Genomic DNA, 20,717 nt, shown 5'->3' on the forward strand with positions numbered 1-20,717 from the left:
CACGTGGGGTGCATGTGCGCACATACATATGGGCTAAAAATAGGTCTGACATAGGGTATCCAAGCGACTGATATTAATTCTTTGACACGATTCTCACAGCAATTGGGCTCGAGATCCAATATTTAGTGTCTGATACATGAGATTAAACTGATAATTGAACCAAATTAAATGTCAAGGCTACACAATCCATGTTTATATTCCTATACGTTTGCCTGATCTTCTTTGACAGCAGAGACTATAATCCTTATAATTACAGCAGCAGAACATGCTGAGTGTCCACATTCAAACAGGCTGTACACAGTATGCATAAGTCTACCCAAACCACATTCTACATCTTTTCTTTCTGTGTTAGCCATGTTGTATTTTGAAAATCTGATTTTATATAATTACATATTACTGTAGTCCACAGGATATATCCACATATTATTACAAGACAATATCAGAGAAGAGCTTTTTTCCTCTGCAGACAATTTCATATTTTGTTGCCAACTTTGAACTGAAAGTCTGGAATACCGTTTAGAGTTAACTTGTGGATAATGTGCACATTTTGAGAGTAAAATCCACAAAAGCACCTTGGAGAAAAAGCAATACAAACCACTACTTCACATCAGAACTGGGGTTTAACATTCATATAGATGTGTGAGCCGGTTTACCTTCACCACTTCATTCAACTACTCCAAATCGACCAACAGTCCCACCGCTGTGGCAGCAGTGGAAATACCTTGGGGGACGTGGGCTTCGATAGGAGAGAGGCTCATTTAAAGTCAGGCTGAAGATGGGGGCATCCACAGGGCAGGGAGTGAGAACTGCTTCCCTTGTACATTGAGAGTGTTACAATTTTATGCCCCTGTTGGCTGCATCTCAGATGTGTGGGAATAGGGAGAAGGGTGGTTATGGCTTCAGCACAAAAGCTGGACAAACCACATAAAAGACGAGAGAGTCGGGGGAAAGAAAGCTACTCACTGAAGCCAGAAGACTGTTACTCATCATCCTTTCTTCTGCCTCCATGTCTCCTCGACACAGAAGTGGCGCAGCCCTACTCTGAATCTCCAAAAAAACACTGCTGTGACATCATGAGTGTTTCAAATGTATAAGCAAAAGCAAACAGCCTGTTGGTAAACCTCTCCTACTATAAATACACCGATAAGTCGGTCTAATTAATTTATTCTTGCACCCTAGAAACAGCAAAACCTTCTTTTTAAAACCTTTGTGCGTATTAAGACATACGGCTTAATGACAGGAGCATTAGTGCTGTGGCGGCTTTAATTCATTTTCTCTCCCTTTTGAATATCAACTCTTGTTGATTGAATTTGGCTCATTTAAAAAAAGAGGAGGCACGAGGAACAAACCGCTTTCTTTTGCCAATAATTTGATCAGGGATTTTTATAAATGTCTGCTTCTATGAGCATTTGCTCAATAGACTGGGAGTGAAATAAATCGACGTGTCTGCTATTTAATGTGAGTCGCATGCACACGAAGGCGATGAATCAACAGCATTTGGTCCACGGTACACCTGAGGGTTAACCCCTGTGAAATATGTGCACCACTGTGGTCAACATCCCTCATGACTTCCATCTGTCACACAGGGGAGATCTGTCCCTTGTCACCTACACATGATATCCATGCACAAGTCTGATTAAATCATATGCTTATCTAAATGTATAATATGCCTTAGAGAAATGGAGCAGCAGCCCCGGCTAGGACGCTTAAAGATTAGATACATTAGTAATTATGGAAGGAAGGACAGAAGTGAAGGATGAAAGAAATAAAATCTCAGGTAGCACAGAACCAGGCTGGTGTTGAGATACAACACTGCCCCAGGAATTGAGAGTCCACAAGCTGCTCTGCTCTCTTACGATACACATTCGGGTGCTCCACATACATTATGACAGGTAAGAAAAATGACTTACTCACTTCTCCACTCTCACTGACCCTTCCACCCTCGCTACCCAGACACGGTGAAGAGAGAGTCAACTTCAATCTGGCCGTACCCCGGAACGCCATTAAAAGATAAGACAACCACAATTAGGTTGCACCTCCCTGCTTCATGTTCTCCCCACAGCTCCGGATATGTGCATACCAATCCTATTTTAAGCCCCTACACATCTGTATTCATGCAGTACCATTCTATCAGGAGTACAAGAGTCTGCATGATATGTGAATAAGTCAGCGTTCACACTCTTTAGCTTTGTGCTTGAAAAACACCAAAGACTGCTGAAGCATTGCTGGCAGGGGACAGAATGAGACTTAACATTTCAATAAGGCGGACAGTGGACGACCACATAATCAATCCTGGTCTTTGGTGGTGGTGCCTCTTTGCCTGTGGGAGGAACTGCATTATATTTCTCTCTTTCCATTCCATTTGATTTCATATGTTCCATGGAGCTATTTACTCTTTCCCCTTTCCTCTGTGTCACTTCCATATTTATTTTTAAACCTCTGGGCCGTGGTGCAGACACTGGCTGACCTTTATTTAAATGTCTTCTCCACTCTGAGCGGATCTCATTACAGCAGAGCTGGTGGCTCTGCACTATCTCATTTCAAAAACTTTTTCTCTTTGCACTTGCGGCGATCCTCGGCTATTTCGCAATGCTAATTACTGGACCCGAGTAATGATGTTCCTCTTTGCCGAAGATATGTGTTCCACCATTCGAGATCCTGCCCATCGCATTAGGCAGAACTCCCTCTGGAATCTCAATGTTCCTTGAGCAGCTACCATCTCATCACTGCTTTCTGCTCGATCTCTCCCGCTCTCGTTGTGCCTCCCACATGATCGAGGCAACATGTCGCAATTATGCATATCATCTACTGGACCACTATGTGAAGAGTTTAAGGAGTCATTCTGCATTTTAATGAAGGCCCTGAGAAGGGTTGAAAGGGTCTGAGAACATGATAGGTCAGCATCCATTATTCATCAAGCCCTTAAAATGTGTATACAGTAGGCTAACACATAATCATTTCATTACTTTATTTTTTGTGCATATAGCTCCAAAGTTGCCACAGCTGTGACATTCATATTTCATATTGCCCCTAATGAAGGCAAGTCAACCCAAAAACAGGCTTTTATCTAACCGTGAGGATTGAACATGGATTTTTCAAGAGAGTCATCACTAATGAATTGTACTCGTAGTGAGACTATCCACTGGTGCTGAATGTGCAGAGCCACCTCTCCCTCTCCCTCCCCTCTTCCATTCGCTTTACCTTCTCTCCTGGCCTCCTCGCAGCTCTCCTTGATCTTCCTGCGGCAGACAGCAGCCAGGGCAACTAGCAGCACCAGCAGACACACGGCCAGGCCAACAGTTACCCACAGAGCCACTGGGGGGAACGCGATGTTCTGACCTGAAGCAAAGGGCAGAGGGAGGGGGGGGGGGGGCAGAGAAGGGAGAGCCTCATTATTCACTCTTGCAGACCTAAAATAGGAGCACAACTGTCACGGCTGTCTCCATCACCATTATTTCACCATTTGACAATTTTGCTGTTTGCATTCGTTGTCATAAAAATCCTGAATTATCCAGACGGCAGAACATGAAGCCCAAGATGATGACACATCTCTGTCATCATCGTCCGCGTCGTCAAATCATCTCCATATAACGTTTGGCTCTCAAAGACAGTCAGAGGAAACACAAATGAGTGACAACCTTTGCTTAATGTGAACGAAGTAAGAGCTTCTTTAGTAGCGTCCAATTAAGACACTTGAGTCATTCAATTGAGTCCAGATGGCAGATGGCTAAGCAGCCGCACAAGACTGTGTTGTCGTTTCACTCAAACAGCATTGGCACCGGCATTAAGAGCACGTTGGCGCTAACTATCCCACCCCCTGCCTTCTGTTACGCATCGCTCAAGTGACTGAAGTTCTGATGCGTTTGCTTTAATATTCTCTAACTTCTTAATGTCTATAATATCAGTGACAGTATACGACAGGAAGGAAATGTCAATATTCAGTAATATATTTGGAATAGCAACAAAGTAAATAAAGAAGCAAATGGTAGATATTTTAATATATTATATACAGTATATATATATATATATATATATTTTTTTTTACTGCACAATATTGTATATCTTTCAGCACAAGACTAAAATTACTTTGGAGTCAATTATACATGAAAATGAGTGACAGAATGTTGGCAAACTGCGAACTGATGAGGAGGAAAACTGGTCAGCGGGACAAAGAAAGATATCAGAGACACAGCCAGATTTCCCTCGGGTATTCAGACTGAACAGAGGGAGAAGAAAGGAAAACAGCAGAGCCACTAAATAGCTGTGAGCCTGGCTGTAGCACAAACAGGCCTCCCCCAGAGAGTGCCCGCTCTGGGCAGATAATATATATTTTTTTTAAAAAGGCTGAGAAATGACTGGCACAGGAAAGAGGAAATGATGAAGCATCTGTAAGGACTTGGCATCAGCTATACAGACAGACTACAATACAGGCCAGCTGAGATTTACAGAGGCGTCCTTTTGGAGGTGATCAATTCTCAAATGGAAATCCAGTCCATCTGATGCTGAGAAGCAAATGTACCCGATTGTTCCACGAAACAGAATTAATGAAAGGCCATAGAAGGGAGGAAGAGAAGGAACATGTACTTACCAATGATAGAAAATGTCAGTTCAGCATTTATGCTGCTGTTGTTTTGGATGACAATGCCAATCTGTCGGTTCTGGTCTGTCCACCACTTAGGTCCAGACTGATATATCTCAAATACCATTAGATGGATTGCCATGAAACTTTGTACAGACATTTACATGGTCCACGAAATTTGAAGTCTAATGATTTTGATGATCCACTGACTTTTCTTCCAGCTCCAACATGAGGTTCATTTTTGTCGTTTTGAGTGAAATGTCTCAACAACTTTAAAGGGTGCTCCGATTGCTCGACCGCCGATTGTTATTGGACGATTTTCCCTTTTGATCTGTAGTGAATTTATGAACTCTAAGACCTTTGTAAAGGCTGAGCTCACAGGGTTTAATGACCCCACCTTTTCGGTTTTACGAGCATCCACTTTCCTGAGGGACACAGAGATGTACCCAAAAACTTGATGCAAAATAACATGTACCTTAATGGATATGCTAGTCCTAGTCTTAGTAAGTCCTTCCGTTTTATATATTTGAATCTACTCAGAGTAACAGACTGTTGACTGTTCTGTTTGCATTTATTCTAATCTTGTTCTGTAGTCAAACAAAACCCATCTTACATTACTGACTCACTATAGTGTGTCTTTATACAGTAATTATGCAAGCTTAAAGTTGTGTTATGAGAACAATGTATATCTGTGTTTTGTAATTGTTTAATTAAATCCTGTGTTTAATTGATCAGGTTTAATTCAGTGATTTATATCAAACTGTTTAGTAACGTTCTGCAGCTGAGATAGTTCAGCGTTTAAATATGAAAGAATTAAATAGACTATGTATTCTACTATGTAGTATTCATTCTGTAAAATAAGGTTCAATGAAATATTCAAGACAGTGGTTAGGAAGTGGTTTGCTGTTCCCGCCATACACTTCTTTCTCAGAAAAAGTCAGAAGAAACCTCGTTCTTCTCGACTCCTCACTTCGATGCTGAAGGGTGATCTCTGAAACCTAAATGATTAATAAGACATTTTAAAGTTTTCCCTATTATTCCAAAATTGGATGAAAAAGCTCCACTAAAATGGTTAACATAGTTAATATTATACCTGCCTAACATTAGCACGTTAGCCTGATGCCATTAGTATTTAGCCCAAAGCACCGCTGTGTTTAAGTACAGCCCCACAGAGGTGCCAGCATGGCTGATTCGCAGTCTTGTTCATACTACTTGGTTAAAAACGGCAGCAACAGATTCAAAAGAATGCCCCCATTATAATACAGAAGCAATTGATGCGGAGACAGATACTAATATATATTACATGTTATACATTTCACATAATGATTGTAATCTTGAATGATTTTACTAACCATAAACAGTATATCTATTTTGAGAGACACTCTCAATACAAAAGGCACTACAAAGACTCTCTGGTACTGCTGCAAAGCAGAATAAACAACCAAATGTCACAGAGAAAGGATAAAATCTGGAAAGTCAATCTTGTCATTTTGATGAAGCTGCGTATGCCTCCCCAGGCTAGTCATGACTGATGATGCTGTGGCTCGCTGTCCACCCAGCGCTTCACTCTGTTATATTTAAAGAATGACCATCTGAGAGCCACTTTGTACTAACAGCAAAACCACAAAACATGTATGAAAGAGGAATAATCACACACAAAGCTGCTCACCTCAGAAAAATCACAAATGTGTCAAGCTCTTTGTGACGAGTAAAGAAGACGCTGTGCTCTTTGTTTCCATCCTCTTTCTCACTCTCTTTTTATTCTCACACCTTCCCGCCACACTCTCCCTCCCTCAAGGCAGACTGATAAAGACAAATGCCATAGTCGGCTATCATTGCTACGCCGGGGCCCAAAGGGCTGCAGGATCATATTTTTCTTTTTCTCTTGTTTGATGATGTGATTTTGTTTTCTTCAGAAATAGATTTGTCTCTAATGGCTCTGTTTACCTATCCTTTCTCTCCCATTTTCCCTATTCCCTCTGTGCAAGGGTAAGGATGGAGTGCTTTGGGCTGCACTGTCACATTACCAAGAGCCTGCAGATTTCAGAGCTGCACCAAACGGGCCAAACTTCACTACGCACAGGTTTTCTTCGACACGATGAATGTGCACACACATCAGAATACGCATCACAGAAGTGGAAAGTGTGTCTATAACGAGCCAACATGATATGATAGAGAATGACACACGCTCACCAGGGTTCCTGTCTGTATTAACTTCCACTTTTGCTGATGTCAACACTCAATGTCAGTTGACTAGTAAACATAAAATGGATAAGGGCTCAAGTATGTATGAACCATGTCAGTGTCGATAAAAAGACACAACATTTTTCAGTTTTTGTCGTATAATTTAGTACCACATTCTGCACATTCAAACCGTGTGCCTCATTTATGAATTTCGTTGATATGATATTCTATATGTTTGATGTGTGTGTCAGTAAAACTGCACTTGGTAACACGTCAGCACTGTCTGCAGCCGCATGCAGTGGTTAGAGTTTGCTGCCACTACTTTCCATGAACCCTTCCCCAGAGACATATTGTCACATCACAATTCAACAGTGATTATTTTCAGAGGTATATTAATCAATTTTGGTCATACAAAATGCCACAAATAACATTGTGAAGGTCACATCGGCCCCATACATTACTGATCCAGGAGGTGGACACAATTACAGGATCACCTTCACAATATATTGCAAATGCAATATAGTAGTCTACTTAAAATCTAATTTTCACAAGTTCAGATTTTATTGAAACTGGGTCTGCGAGGCATCGAGTCAACACGATGGCAGTTCCAGAGGCTATAAAATGGTTCTGTTGTATTATGTTCGATTATATTGTACATATAATGTGATTTGTTTTTGTGGCCATACCTCGCAGTTATCTTGTTGTTGGGGTCTATCAGACGTATATATAAAAATGATATATTATGAAAAGGTACAACTGGTAGATACAAATGCACCTTCAATTAATGTTTGCAACATTTTTTACAGGTTATATATCGACCACACCTGGGGCGCATCCTCTACTGTTACTCCTTATAGGTGGTGCTTCGCCGTAGGTGTTTTGTGTATTATAGGAGGCCACGGTAGACTGCTAAGGTAAAAATAGATATTTAATGGGGGCAGGCAAGAGCATGATAAAACACCAGCTCCATATGGAGCCTCGAACACAGGGCACATCACCAGTGAGAAATGAGGCTCCCTTAGTCTCTGGAAGACACTATAGGGGGACTCGCAAGGGACCAGCTTAGGTATTGTTTGGGCTTCAGTGAATGTGAAAGCCAAGATTTGCAGGCATTTTTACAAGCCTGAGTGTTTTCTCTCCAGCACCTTTGGTGGAATAAAGTGCTCCTAAGACTCCCTTGCCTGTCATCTTGGTTCTGCAACGTGAAGACGGTGGACATCAAAGCTGCTTTCCCTCCAACTGTCAGGCCGGTTTTACCTGCCGAGAAGAAACCTAGCCTCGTAAGCTGTGACCAAAGGAGAATAATGTCCCTTGACAGAAGGATGGCTTCGGGCTAAAAAGAGCCTCAAGGCTCATTGTAGACAAGCTGGAAGGACGAGGAAGAGGAGAGGAAGAGTCAATTAGGTTTTTCTTTCATTGTCAGCCTGACCTTATTCTGCCTGGTTGTGAAAATCGAGGAAAAGAGAGAGGAGTGGGGGGGGGGGGGGGCCAGTAGAGGAGTGTTGATCAGAGAAGAACGAGGTGGACTAGAGGCTAGCCCAGGGGTTGAGCAGCAGCAGGGCCCAGCCCTGCTGGAGGTTCTATACAGCCCTGGAGACCAGAGAGGCACAGCCAGGCTCAGCACTCAAAATAGGCTTATATATCTCTCTAACAATGAGTCACATGGCAGAGATAAAGACATTCATTCAGACAATACAGTAAGACTGGGAAGAAACAGTAAAGTGAGTGAGATATAAAACTCAGTGAGACAAAACAGGAGCTCACACTTAAATCACATTCACCCAACTCTGGCGAGGTGATTGATGCATACTGCCTCAGCGAGTGCAAGCAGGCTCGCCGACATTGGTGATCTGAACTTCTTTATTCAGTTTCTGTGTAGCGCCGTCGATCTCGCAGGAAAGAGATTGGCAGAAACAATAACAACGGTGCTAATGGAAAGAAGATGGCCTCTGTGTCAGAGGACACGGATTAGTCAGAATGGAAAACATGAACATGAATATTAGGCTTACACTGAACGAATGACTTTGAATTTGTTTCAGCTTCAGTTTCAATTACAAGCCTTTATTATCCACCTTAAAGGTGTCCATCAAAACCTCTGAATCCTGCCTATTCAGTCCCGGTATGAAAAGCGTGTGAGCACACAGGCACGCCAACTGTTACTGCAATATTTCTAAGAAAGACCTCTCCTCTCTGAGAGAGGACAAGAAGCTCACTTATTGAGGCAAAACTTGGCAAACTGAGATGGATGGCGACAGGTTTTTGTCCCGTCAGCATCTTTGCTCTGAGCCTTCTCTCCTCTTTTTGCATTTCAATAAATTGCTTTTCAGCGAGATGCTACCTCACCGTCTTATTGGCATGCAGGGAAGGAAATGCGCTCGTCTCTAGGACGACATAGCGCCCATTTACTTACACAATTTGTCTGACATTATTGCCCTTCCCTTGACGCCATGGGCTCGTGGCAAACACGAGTGTATGATGTGCAGACGTGCACATTAAAACAGAGTAATGGCTCTGCATTTATAGGAATAAAGTTTCTAACAGCCCTCTTTTTTTCTCAGCGGGAGAACTATAAAAGCCATCTGGTGGTGGTGGGGGAAGTGGTGGGGGGGGGGGGGGGGGGGGGGGGAAAGGGGGGGGGGTTGGGGGGGGGGGGGGGGAGGGGGGGGGGGGGGGGGCGAGCGGGAGAGTAAGGAGGATGAGTTAGTGAGTCAGTGAAGGTTGGAGAGATGGGGTAAGCGGGTGAGTGACCAAGCGACCCAAGAAAGGGGGAAAAACAAGCGGTTGAATGAGTTTTTGGATTGTGGGTTTGCAAGCAAGCAGGCATTGAGCTGGTAACTACGTGAATGCTGGACCAGGCTGGAATCACAATGAGGTTTTGTGGTATTAGGCCACTCTCAACTCCTAAGCTGTCTCTCAGACATGTCAGACTGCGACTGACCTTTCCTGGGTGGAAAGTTGGCTCACAGTCCAGAGCTACTCTGCCTACAGAGCAGTGCTATGGATTTAATCTTTAAGCTTAAATCTGATCGATCCAGGTGAATATTCCCTGCCATCCAACGGTCACACACTACTGAGAAGTTACGAAGAGGGTTAGAGACGGACTGAGCTCGAGTTAAAATTGACCCCTCGCTAAGCCGCATGCCGCTACTCCCGTCAAGGTGGCAGAGCGACCGTGCACTTAATGCACTCCCTGAATAAATATGATCTAATATCTAGAACAATTAAAAAGCTATTTAGTAAAGAAGCAGACAGAAGGGTCTACAATATATGTTTGTGAAATTGATAAAGCAGCGAAAACAGGTTCAAAAGAAGTGTAAAAGTGAACCACCACATAACCTGGCAATCGAGACAAAAGACAATGCAGTTATGGAACAACAGTGTTCCTGGAAAGCCAGGCTAGAGTATCTCTTTAAGATGGACCACTGGTGACTTTAAGTACTACTTGTACACATTGGGCTGCCCTTTATTTATATTAGCAAATCATGTGTGCATTTTTATACACACATACATCACGTTATTTAAAACGTACATGCTCACACAGAGATATGTGACTGACATTAACAATTCATGTGATAAGACAGGTTTTTTCCCCCACAAAATGTCATAGTGCCTTAAATACAAATGAGTGAAACTGAATCATTGAAGTAATCTCAATAACTGCCAGGAAGCTTTTTGTCTATTCCTACAGTAAACAACGAGACCAACGCATGACAGTCAGTGATTTGTCTGGGAGGGCGAAGCTAACTCGCAGGTATATTTAAAGGAATGATTTCAAGTCTTACTCAGATATGCCGGGGGCAAGGTTAGAGGGAGTTTTCTCATCTTTACAGTTGAAGGTAATCCCATACCCAGTAGACTGGCTAATTAACTGAATATACAGCTCAGAGCATGGTTGTCGTGTTAGCAAGGCAGAGGCTACGTTACAGGCAGAGAGGTGTGAGAATGTGTAATAGCTCTGTGCTGGGATATATAAACAATGGCCTGAGGTAGCGGTGGGCAGTATAACCAGAATAAAACTTCATGGTGGATATACGAGGCCTGATGTGGATCTGGCTACATCTTTTCTTCTGGTGCAGAATGGAAATGAAATGTCACATCAAATTGCACCTGGAGCTTCAGCTTACTGCATGTTAACCAGTGGGCATAAGCTTCCCTTTTACTCTAAAACAAGCGCACACTTGCATGCTAAGAAAAGGGCGGGTGAAGAAATGGAGTCAGACAGCTCAATAGAGACAGGAGCAAACCATGTGGAAACATGTCAGCAAGTATGAGCAATGTTTGAAAATGTGCTCCAGCTCTTGCACAAGTAGCACTGGCAACACTGGCAACGCATTGTTGACAGAGTCCCTGTCCTAAGGATGAGACAAGTCAGACGTGGAAGGACATGGTGAAAACACAGGATCCATGGTATGTAAAGCAGAATCAGAAACATTTCACCCAAAACAAAATCCTGGAATCCTGCAGCTGTTCTGAGAAAGTGAAGCAAACATAACGCACGCACGCACGCACGCACGCACGCACGCACGCACGCACGCACACGCACACACACACACACACACACACAGCTGTGGAGTGTAATAAGCTCTTCCACCAGGTATGAAACTCTCCTCCACAACTGCTGTAAACTACATTGACAGTTAATTGATCATAACTTCAGGTAATACATTGTCACTATACCAGTCTGTCCTGACTTTGAATCTCATTCGATTGAAATTATAAGAGAAAAATATATACCATCAATGTTGACAATATACTGTGATGTAAATTTCATGTCATGCTGCCAAGTGCTGCTCTGGGAGAAGGATGAAATTGGGCGACAATATCATCTCACAACCGGTCTTCCCACCTCATCTTACACTGGCCCGGGCTAGCTCTCTCTCAACATCTCCCATGTCCCTCCCAGCCCCACTGGGGCCTCAATTAAAAACTCCTCTGATGTCTAGTAACTGACAGAGACTCCATCACTTCCACACACCCCTCTCCACTGAGAGTGGCATTAAGATGTTGGAGGCAGAGTGGACTATTGATTTTTTTTGGGGTTGTTTTTTTTTTTCTCTGGTTCCTCCATTTCTTCACTTGGCCATCTTTGCAATGCAGGCGGAACTTGGGTAGAATACTCGGTTTACAACATTGTGTTGTGTCTAAATTGTTAATTAGCTTTGAAGCAAGAGCTGCCTGTGAGATGCTGAGGATGTGTAGGAGAGAATCACTAGTGACAGCTATCGGTACCACAACAGGCTGGCTAGTTGATAATGCCAAGTAGAGGAGCTGAGAGAGCAGAGTGACAAGGACAAATAGCTATGAAAGGATTAAAGAGCCATTTAAAACAAAGAGTATGCATTGATCCTGCTTAAAAAAACAAAAACTGAATTCTTCAACTGAGCTACATCTAGGCCCTCTTAAGGCAGGATTAATTATTTTCTAGCCCCGTGGGGCGTTGCAATAAGCTGTAAACACAACATTGACTTATTATCATCTAAACAAGCTCTTATGACAAACGGCTACCTATTAACACATAATATGAGCACTCACTTGCAGTTGTGTTTTTGGCAAAGCACACAAATGTAAGTCTAATATTCAATCTCCTTGTAGATCTGTTTTGGTCTCCACCAACTCCTAAGAGAAACGTCTTGTTCCTCAGCTGCTCATTGCTCACCAGCTACTTGGCTAATATTGCCAGTCTGCCATTTAGTGCTCGGCAAGTCGTGTACATTGTGCTCTGCCTTTTTGCTTAAAACAACTGCTTGCTGCTGGAAACAACACAGATGATAGCGGGGAGACTCAACCAAACAATAAAATTGTGGGCCATAAAACCAAAACAATGAGCTGAAAGTCGCTAAAATTCCACGTAGAGCTGGGGGCTACATAGTGAGGTAATAATTCTCTGTGGGTATGTTACAACGAGCAACTCCTTTCACATAACATTCATTAATTCAATCTATTTTCATTAACAAAAATATGAATTGTGCAGCTCTAAACTGGGATCCTGTTCCTACTTTGTTATTTTTTCAGTGGGTATTCACATGCTGCTTGTGGGAAATGACTTTAAGAAATAAAGTGCACAGCTAAAAGCATAAACAGGGCTCATTACACATAGAATACTTCAATGACATAAAGATGAGTAAATAAAATTTAGTCCCTATACAAGAGAGCCACACTAACACGGTAGATGAGCCACAACATTGCGCTCATTCCAATGGCTCATTGCACAAGTACAAACTGCAGCTTGAAACTCTCTGCAGACAGTCTGTGAAGTGCACACCTATTGCTGAAACAACTCCTGTGTTACATCAGTATAGTGCAAAGTGGGTAAAAATACCACCCACCATATAAACTAAAACATGACACTTGAACCATCCATTTAAGTGTTAATTTAAGGCAGGAACACACCGAGTAGTTGCACTTTCCTGTTTGCTTTTTGTCTCTTTAGATTGCTATGAATCTGTAATAGGACAGCTAAACAGCATCAACACTTACTCCTTGTATCAAATGTGCTCAGTCTAGTTATAAAATTGCCATCAAATTATCATCTTGCAATTTGTTTTTTTTACATCCGTTGTTGATTATGTCTGATTCAAATGATCAATGGTTCTTTATGAGTAAACAAAGCCATAGCTCAAATCCACAGGAACAGTTGCTGCTTACATGATAACATCTGAATACAAAATGACCCGATATAAGATTAACACTATATCACAAGGCCGTGCAGGTTCTATCAAAACATTAAAGAACTGCTTGGACGCCTTCAAAGAGCGCAAGCTCTTAGTATGCTTCTCCCTCTGCAGTATTACTAGGAGAATATACCGTATAATGACAGATTTTTTTAAAAGACATATCTCTGTATGTCTTTGCCTAGGGCTCTCATTATAAAACAGCATTTCTCATTTTCCTCCGCTGCACTCTTTGGTGGTTACTGGAGAGACAGATGAATATTCTCAAAGCACTCAAGCTGGACCAAGCTCATACTTTGGAGAAGGTCAGCTCATCCCTCTTAGCCATTCATCTCAAGAACAAACCTCTCCACATAATTGCACTATCATTTGATTAGTTTAAATGCAAATAAAAAATAAAGACTCTTGAAACCACACAGCTGTTGTCTTCAGGGAGGTCAGAGGTCTGATTTAGCTATTGACTAACACCCCTAACAGTGTTATTATTAACCCCACTGCTGTTCTTGGTGAGACCCGCCCTGCGAAGAATTCAAGTGCTTGGATTGGTCAGGAGTCCAGGTTCACAGAGGCAGCGGTAAGCCAATTTGTTCAGGTCCTAAGCCCTGACCAATGGGCTACCCTGACCGTAACTACGATGCTTAACCCGAACCAATCGGCTCTGCCTGACCCAGCTACATAGGGCGGAACTTGCCAAGAAATGCAGTGGGATTCATAATATCCCTGAACACTCTTTCTACATCTTAAATATCTTTTAAAAAATGACTGCAATCCAGAAGCTAGCACTTGGATCTTTTGTGATATAAAATGATACAAAAGGAGACATTTTAGAGATTTGAACACTTTTAAATGCTGAAACATTTGTCCATTTTCCATCATGGGCTCAGCCGCATCAACACATACAGCTCCTTTTAGAATATATGGTCTTTTATTGAGTTTAAATCATAAAAAGTTTCTTCACTCAATTTTGATTGAGTGTGTTTGACGTTCTTGTAAAATACCTTGTAACCTAAAACCACCACTTAAACCTATAAAAGTATGATTATTTATTGCAGAAATTACATTAAAATATAACATTCATGGCACACTTACATTCATTTTTTATCGCAGTCATTTTACAAAAAGCAAAAAGCTACTCGGAGCTGTGCTTTGACAGGTCTTTTAGAAGAGTCATTAACAATGCCTTTAAGCTGTTCCAAAATCACTGTCAAGTACAGCTTCTCATGGCTTATTGCTTAAATATACTTTGTCTCCTTCCAGCACTTTCAAAATATGATATCTTGGACAGACTGAAAAAATGACTTTGTAAATCTCTCTCTCAGTGGAATATAGCTAATCACAGTCTCACAACTTGTGCGTAGCCAAGTCATTTAGCCTGAGAAAATGCTCAGCTGCTGGCTGAGAAAGGAGTCAGGGACAATATGTTCATACCAATGTCCCACAAGGGTAGCACTTCCCACAAAACTAATACATTATTGCTAAAACAAGGCTAGCTAATGCACAAATGAGGACGTTTATTCTCTCATTCCACATAAGATATCTACACTCAGGGCTTAGAGCGAGTTTAGTAGGTTCTGAAAAAGACTAAAGGGAGAGACAAAACAAAAGATTAAAGCCTATGTTGCCCAACTTCTAAGCGTCTTATGATAATCAAAGTGTCAACAAATGAATAATAATTGCTGCTAGCCTTGAATAAATAAATGCAGAACAAAATAGGGAAAAAGAAAGAGGAAGAGAGAGAGAGGCAAGGAAGAGTGAAACTGATGGGAAAATAAGATCCTTTTCTGGTTTTTGACATGGCAGAAAACAATTCACAAGGCTGCAGGCTACTGTTTAGCTGTTCTCGAGTTGGGCATTAACCCCTAAAAGTCTCCTGTGGAGCTGCTCAGTGACTGACAGAACAGGTTTGTAGTTGCTCCCGGGTGTGAGGGAATGTGTGATCCAGGCCACCGCTATAAACAGCATGCATGCTAAGCAAGCGTATTCTGGGGGAAACAAAAACAGAAAATGACTCTTTCACTCGGGCCATGACTTTGAGACAATTTTCTTCCAACAGAACAATGGATGCATGGGTAGTTTACAAACAGCCCACTATAACGTTGATGCAGGGCTGGATTATAATGTAAACCAACAGAGTAGAATAGTGAGCCGTACACTTCACAAAATATTCAAAATTCCACTACTTCAACAACAATGAGAAGCTCATAAGTCAAATTGACTATATGTGACGGCTAATGTGTCGAACACACCCACCTTAACAGCACACATACAGAATGGGAGATCATTACTTCTACCAGCAACTAGATCCCGACACTCTGTATTGTTATTTTGTTGGATACACGATAGGCCTCGATAGCCCCCGTGGTGAGGAAAGGACAGAGACACCTTGAAGCAACTGTAAAAAGGAGTCTGCCCTCTTTTCCCTCCTTTTTAATCACACTTTGACACCATTATGATGCTCACTTCTGCCTGTCTTTGAAGCTGTCTGCCCCATGCTTTAAAAATGTATGATGAATAACAAGAAAATACTGTGAGAAACATTATTTAGGACATTCTTGTAAATCAATGGCAGATTTACAATGTACAGGATTACAACTTCAATCCTATTTTACTCTGTAACCTTGACAGCTTCTTTCCCTGCTTTGGAGTACCAGCACTAATTCTTCTCGTGGTACACAATACAAAACAGGACACACTTACTTTCATCTCCGGATGTAAGTCATCACTCTGCTGAAGCAGCACATATTTCAAAACTATAACCAGTTACATCATAACGCCCACAATGTCATCACTCTATGTCACGTGGCTTTATGGAGATGAGGTGAAATATTGAATTTCAAGGACATCGGTCTGCCTGCACATGTCATTTAGCAGCCTGCAACAACTCATTCAATATGTGGGATGTCAAATGAGAGATTTCATTGAAAATTTGAAGTTATTTGTGTTTGAGTATACAGTACATAGTGCAAAAAGAATGTCTAATACACGTGTGTGCCCCATTTATTGAATTTGTCGGAAATAGGCTTATATGCTTTTTGGCTGAGAACAGCCATCAGCCAGTTAGCTTAGCTCAGCACACACACTGGAAACACAGGAGAAACAGCTAGCCTGGCTCTGTCTAAAGGTAACACAGTCTGCCTTACAGCACCTCTAAAGAAGTGACCTTTGGGCAAAGCCAGGCTAGCTGGTTCCCCTGTTTCCAGTCATGCTAAGCTAACTACCTGCTGGCTCTAGCGCCATAGCAAATGCACAGATATGAGAGTTGTATCGATCTTCTCCTTTAACTCTCCAGCAGAAGGTGAATAAGTGCCAAAATGTTGAAATATTTCCTCAAATCATACGTAATGCATCAATTCCAACTCCCTTTCAAAACATTAGCCCTCAGCTTGGTTGAACTAAATGTCTTGGTTCCACAACACAGCCACAGTACTCCGAGACACTCTTAGCAGTGTAACCCTGTTTGGATGGCTTAACCCCTCTAACAACCACATCAGGAAACGGACCCGACATTACAAATGGCATCACTCTTCATCTGGAGGAGTAAGTGGGTGAAAGCATCGAGACAGATACATTATAGATATGACAGACTCTTGCGGTGTGGGTCACCGAGCTGTCTCTGCCGTTGACAGAGAGTTGCACTTACTGCGGCAACACACACGCGGAGGGTAAGCGATGAAATTAAACACAGTTGACAATATTAATAAGGTAAGAGGAGCGAGTTTGTTTCCTCGTGGACAGTTTGTCTGTAATGAGCTGCAAGTTGTCAGGCTCTGGGAGACAGGCGTGGCTACCGAGTCCGAGCCAGTGGGAAGATATTAACGCAACCTGAAGAGAGTGTGAGTCATCGCGAGCCTGCTGTCCGTTCAAACTGGTATCATAAGGAGCAGGACCGCAGCGTGGCTTAATCACAGTCATTACTGTGATATTTGACACTGGGGTTGAAATAAAGGGCTCTGTAATAGGTGTTCCTTATCACGCAGTGAGTCAGTGGGTGCTTATACGTATTTCCGAGTCAAGCTGTCAGTACAGGGGGAGGTGAGCCAGTACCAACACTACGCCTGCTTGAAAACTCCTGTCCTCTGGGACGCAGCCACACTCCGTCCTTAACTTCCATTTCACACATGGTAATCAATTACCGGTCTCTAGAGCTATCGAAGAAAAGAGCCACCTATCCTGAGAATAAGCTAAATCTCTCAAGGCCTCCTAATTGAAAATACATTATATTGCTAGACAATGCTCTTTGTGTGTAGCCAGCCACTAATTTGGCCTGTTTGCATGCACAGAACAAAGCAATTTACTGAGGTTGCAAACATCCTTTGCAGGACAATAATTCACGGTGTTATCAGGCGCAGAGTTTAAACATCAAATAAATGGGCTGAATAACTAAATAAGCAAACTTTGAAGGTGTGCCCAGCTTGTTTGTTGGTGGCTATTCTCCCAGTGACTCTGAAAAGCTGAAACTAATATGATTTCATATCGCGAAGCCAAAGACCGATGCCAGACCTCCCGAAACCAATCCCTCTTACAGGATTTAGCAGGAGCTGTGTGAAATGTACACTGCAGGGCCCCACTGGTCCCAATGATAGTCATTGCTGTGATTCCAAATCAAAATGAACCCGATCAATGAGAAAAGAGGGTTTTTGTGTGTTTACTGCCATCATAAATACAGTGCCCTGAAAAGGAAAGCGAGGGAGGACAGAGAAAGACCGGTTTCCACCAGGCCGGGGACGGGCATAAAGATGTCAGACTGCTGTGTGAGAGAAGGTGGCAGTGGGGAAGATAACACTGCCGTGATATGATGGACTTGGAGCAAAGATGGAGCCTGTTTTGATCACATGCATGTTGACATGCAGAGGACAGGAATAAACTCAAGGTGTATGCACGTGACACAACAACACCTACTGTCCAGAATGTATCCACAAACAGACACTGATGCCCTTTTCTTACAGAACAAATGCCAAACCCGTCCTTACACTGAATGGCAATTATTTGGTTGATGGAATGTTCTGGTTTGTTTAAAGTATGTTGTCTCTTTTATGTGATTTTTAGTCTGTAATTGTGTTTTTTATGTGGTGCTTGTGAAACTTTTACGCTGCCTTCTTGGCCAGAAACCCCTTGCAAATAAGATTCAATATCTCAATGTGGTTATCCTGCTAAATTAAAAATAACATTGGAAAAAAGCGGGGAAAAAAGCATCTTCCAGAAAGAAATACTATCACACCGTGGCTTTCAACTGTGACAGAGAAAAGCATTTTGACACCGAACAAGAGCAAAAAGAACCTTTAATGCCAAAAAGTCAAGATGGCAGAGAGGGAACGAGAATAAAGCAAAAAATAAATCCCAGCACAAAAGAGAGGAGCTCATTTTATCTTTCTGATTGTGCCGTTCTAAAAGAGCAGCGCACAGACCGGAAAGTGCCCACGTCTGAATCCAACCCAACAATCCCTCAGAGTCGCTAACAGTGAGACTGGGAGCATGACAAATAACATTGCCCGGGCCATAATACAGGGATAAAATTCCCTATACTGATGGCCCAGCAGAGAACGCTCAAACGTCTTAAGAGTGCTGACAGCTGCAAGTGGCCCGGGTTAATAATCCTGATAGGAATTAATGTGCTTACAATGGTGCCATTGCTGCCTACCTGAATGTATTTTAGATTGCCTACATTACTTCATCTGTCTATTGGGTTGTTTTCCCTGGCTGGGCTCCTGATAAGACAGAGCAAGCATTCAGCAAGAGAAAGAAGGCCTGTCTGTGCACTGGACACTAATTAATATAGTGCTCCGTCGGGAAAGTTGCCTGCTTGCTGCTCTACTGACAACAGATTCATTTATACTGCTGTTTTCTGCTTCCACGAAGGCTGTGTTAATTGCATTTAAATTAGGCCGTGTTCGGGAGAGAACGAGGACCAGCACAGTGGTTTGTTACAGAAGCTGGAAGCAAAAACATGATCGTGGCCAATATATTACCTCGAAGTCGATTGACAGAGCTTTTGATCGAAGGTCCTACCAGAGAAATAACCCAAACCTGCTTGTAGTATATTATCTTTCTGCTTGGGCCCTTTGGCAATGCTAGCACAGCAATGCCTTTACTTCAACTTAAGACACAGACATGTTTAATGTAAGGGACTTCTTAGGAACAAAAGAAGAATGAGCGCTTAATGGCTGGAGTAAGCAATGGCAGGGAGCTATTTAAATGGAAATGTGATGCCAGGATCAAGCTTTGAAGACATATAATAACAGTCAGGGAAAAGGGGCAAGACAGAAAAGACAGCTGCCCCACAAATAACGAAGAAAAAAAGTGTAATAAATAGCTGAATGCTCTCACGCAGACCACCTACCACCAGCAAAAAGTGTAAGATTCCATCTTCACAGCAAAGGTCAATGTTTATATAGCAATTAAAGATGCTTTTTAACCTTGATTTACCCAGTGAAGGTTGGTTTATGATGCACGTGCTTCATAATCATTCAGTAACAAACGGTCTCCTTGGGGGAATGTGCCCCACAAAAACAGTGCGGTACCTGGAGTTGAATAAATCACTTAAAAAAAAAAAAAAAGAAAAAAAGAAAAGACTCTCTGAAGGAAACCGGAAGGATCTGACATTAATTCTCAGCGACCGTGTGTATTCCATGTTCATTCCCGCAAGGGAATAAACATTGGAATAAGCGACCGTGTTTATTCCTACACACGGGCCTTTGATGAAGTTGATTGAGCTGGGCAATCCTTTAGAGAGGGGGGGGACTCCTGTAGATTTAGGGGAGATTAATACGAGCAGCAAAGCCGGGCTGGGTCCATGACAGCCGGTTAAAGAAACATTTGACAAACAAGGGCACACAGCGTTGTTGATGCACAGCCTCTAAAACGTGGCCCGGACAATTTAACCGAGTTGTCCCACCTATGCGCGACACACCAACAGCAGGTTACGTTTACATAACACTAACTACTGTTGGACATTAAGTTGTGTTGATGTACTTCTGTGCTTTTTCAACACCTACTAAGTGCCATTATCAAGCTCCTACTTACTTAGAGTAGTATTCTCACCACATAATAAAAAGGAGATGGTCTTGTATTAGCTGTCTTTTATTTCATGGGTCCATTATAAAATAATTAGCAATATTCTAAAAGGGTAACATTTTGAGGTCTGGGAGACAAAATACAGAAAAAATGACGATTAGGAACATGAACTATAGAAAATGCGAACACGCGAGGAAACCAAGGGATGGGAGGAAACCCACAGTAACACAAGAAAGCAAGCCAATGCCACACAGACAGGACTGGGACTGGGA

The 20,717-nt window shown here is 42.3% G+C and overlaps 1 protein-coding gene across 1 annotated transcript in view; it reads right to left on the reverse strand.

The window, feature by feature from the left end:
• cd276 (CD276 molecule) overlaps positions 1 to 20,717 on the reverse strand; it is a 61,853-nt gene that overhangs the window by 18,405 nt on the left and 22,731 nt on the right. Inside the window, exon 5 of the mRNA XM_031848377.1 lies at positions 3,202 to 3,339. Within this exon, the coding sequence (XP_031704237.1) occupies positions 3,202 to 3,339 (138 nt within the window). The remainder of the gene's footprint in view (positions 1 to 3,201; positions 3,340 to 20,717) is intronic.

Source organism: Anarrhichthys ocellatus, unplaced genomic scaffold, assembly GCF_004355925.1.
Source record: "Anarrhichthys ocellatus isolate YVR2014 unplaced genomic scaffold, GSC_Weel_1.0 scaffold8, whole genome shotgun sequence".
Classification (NCBI taxonomy): Eukaryota; Metazoa; Chordata; class Actinopteri; order Perciformes; family Anarhichadidae; genus Anarrhichthys; species Anarrhichthys ocellatus.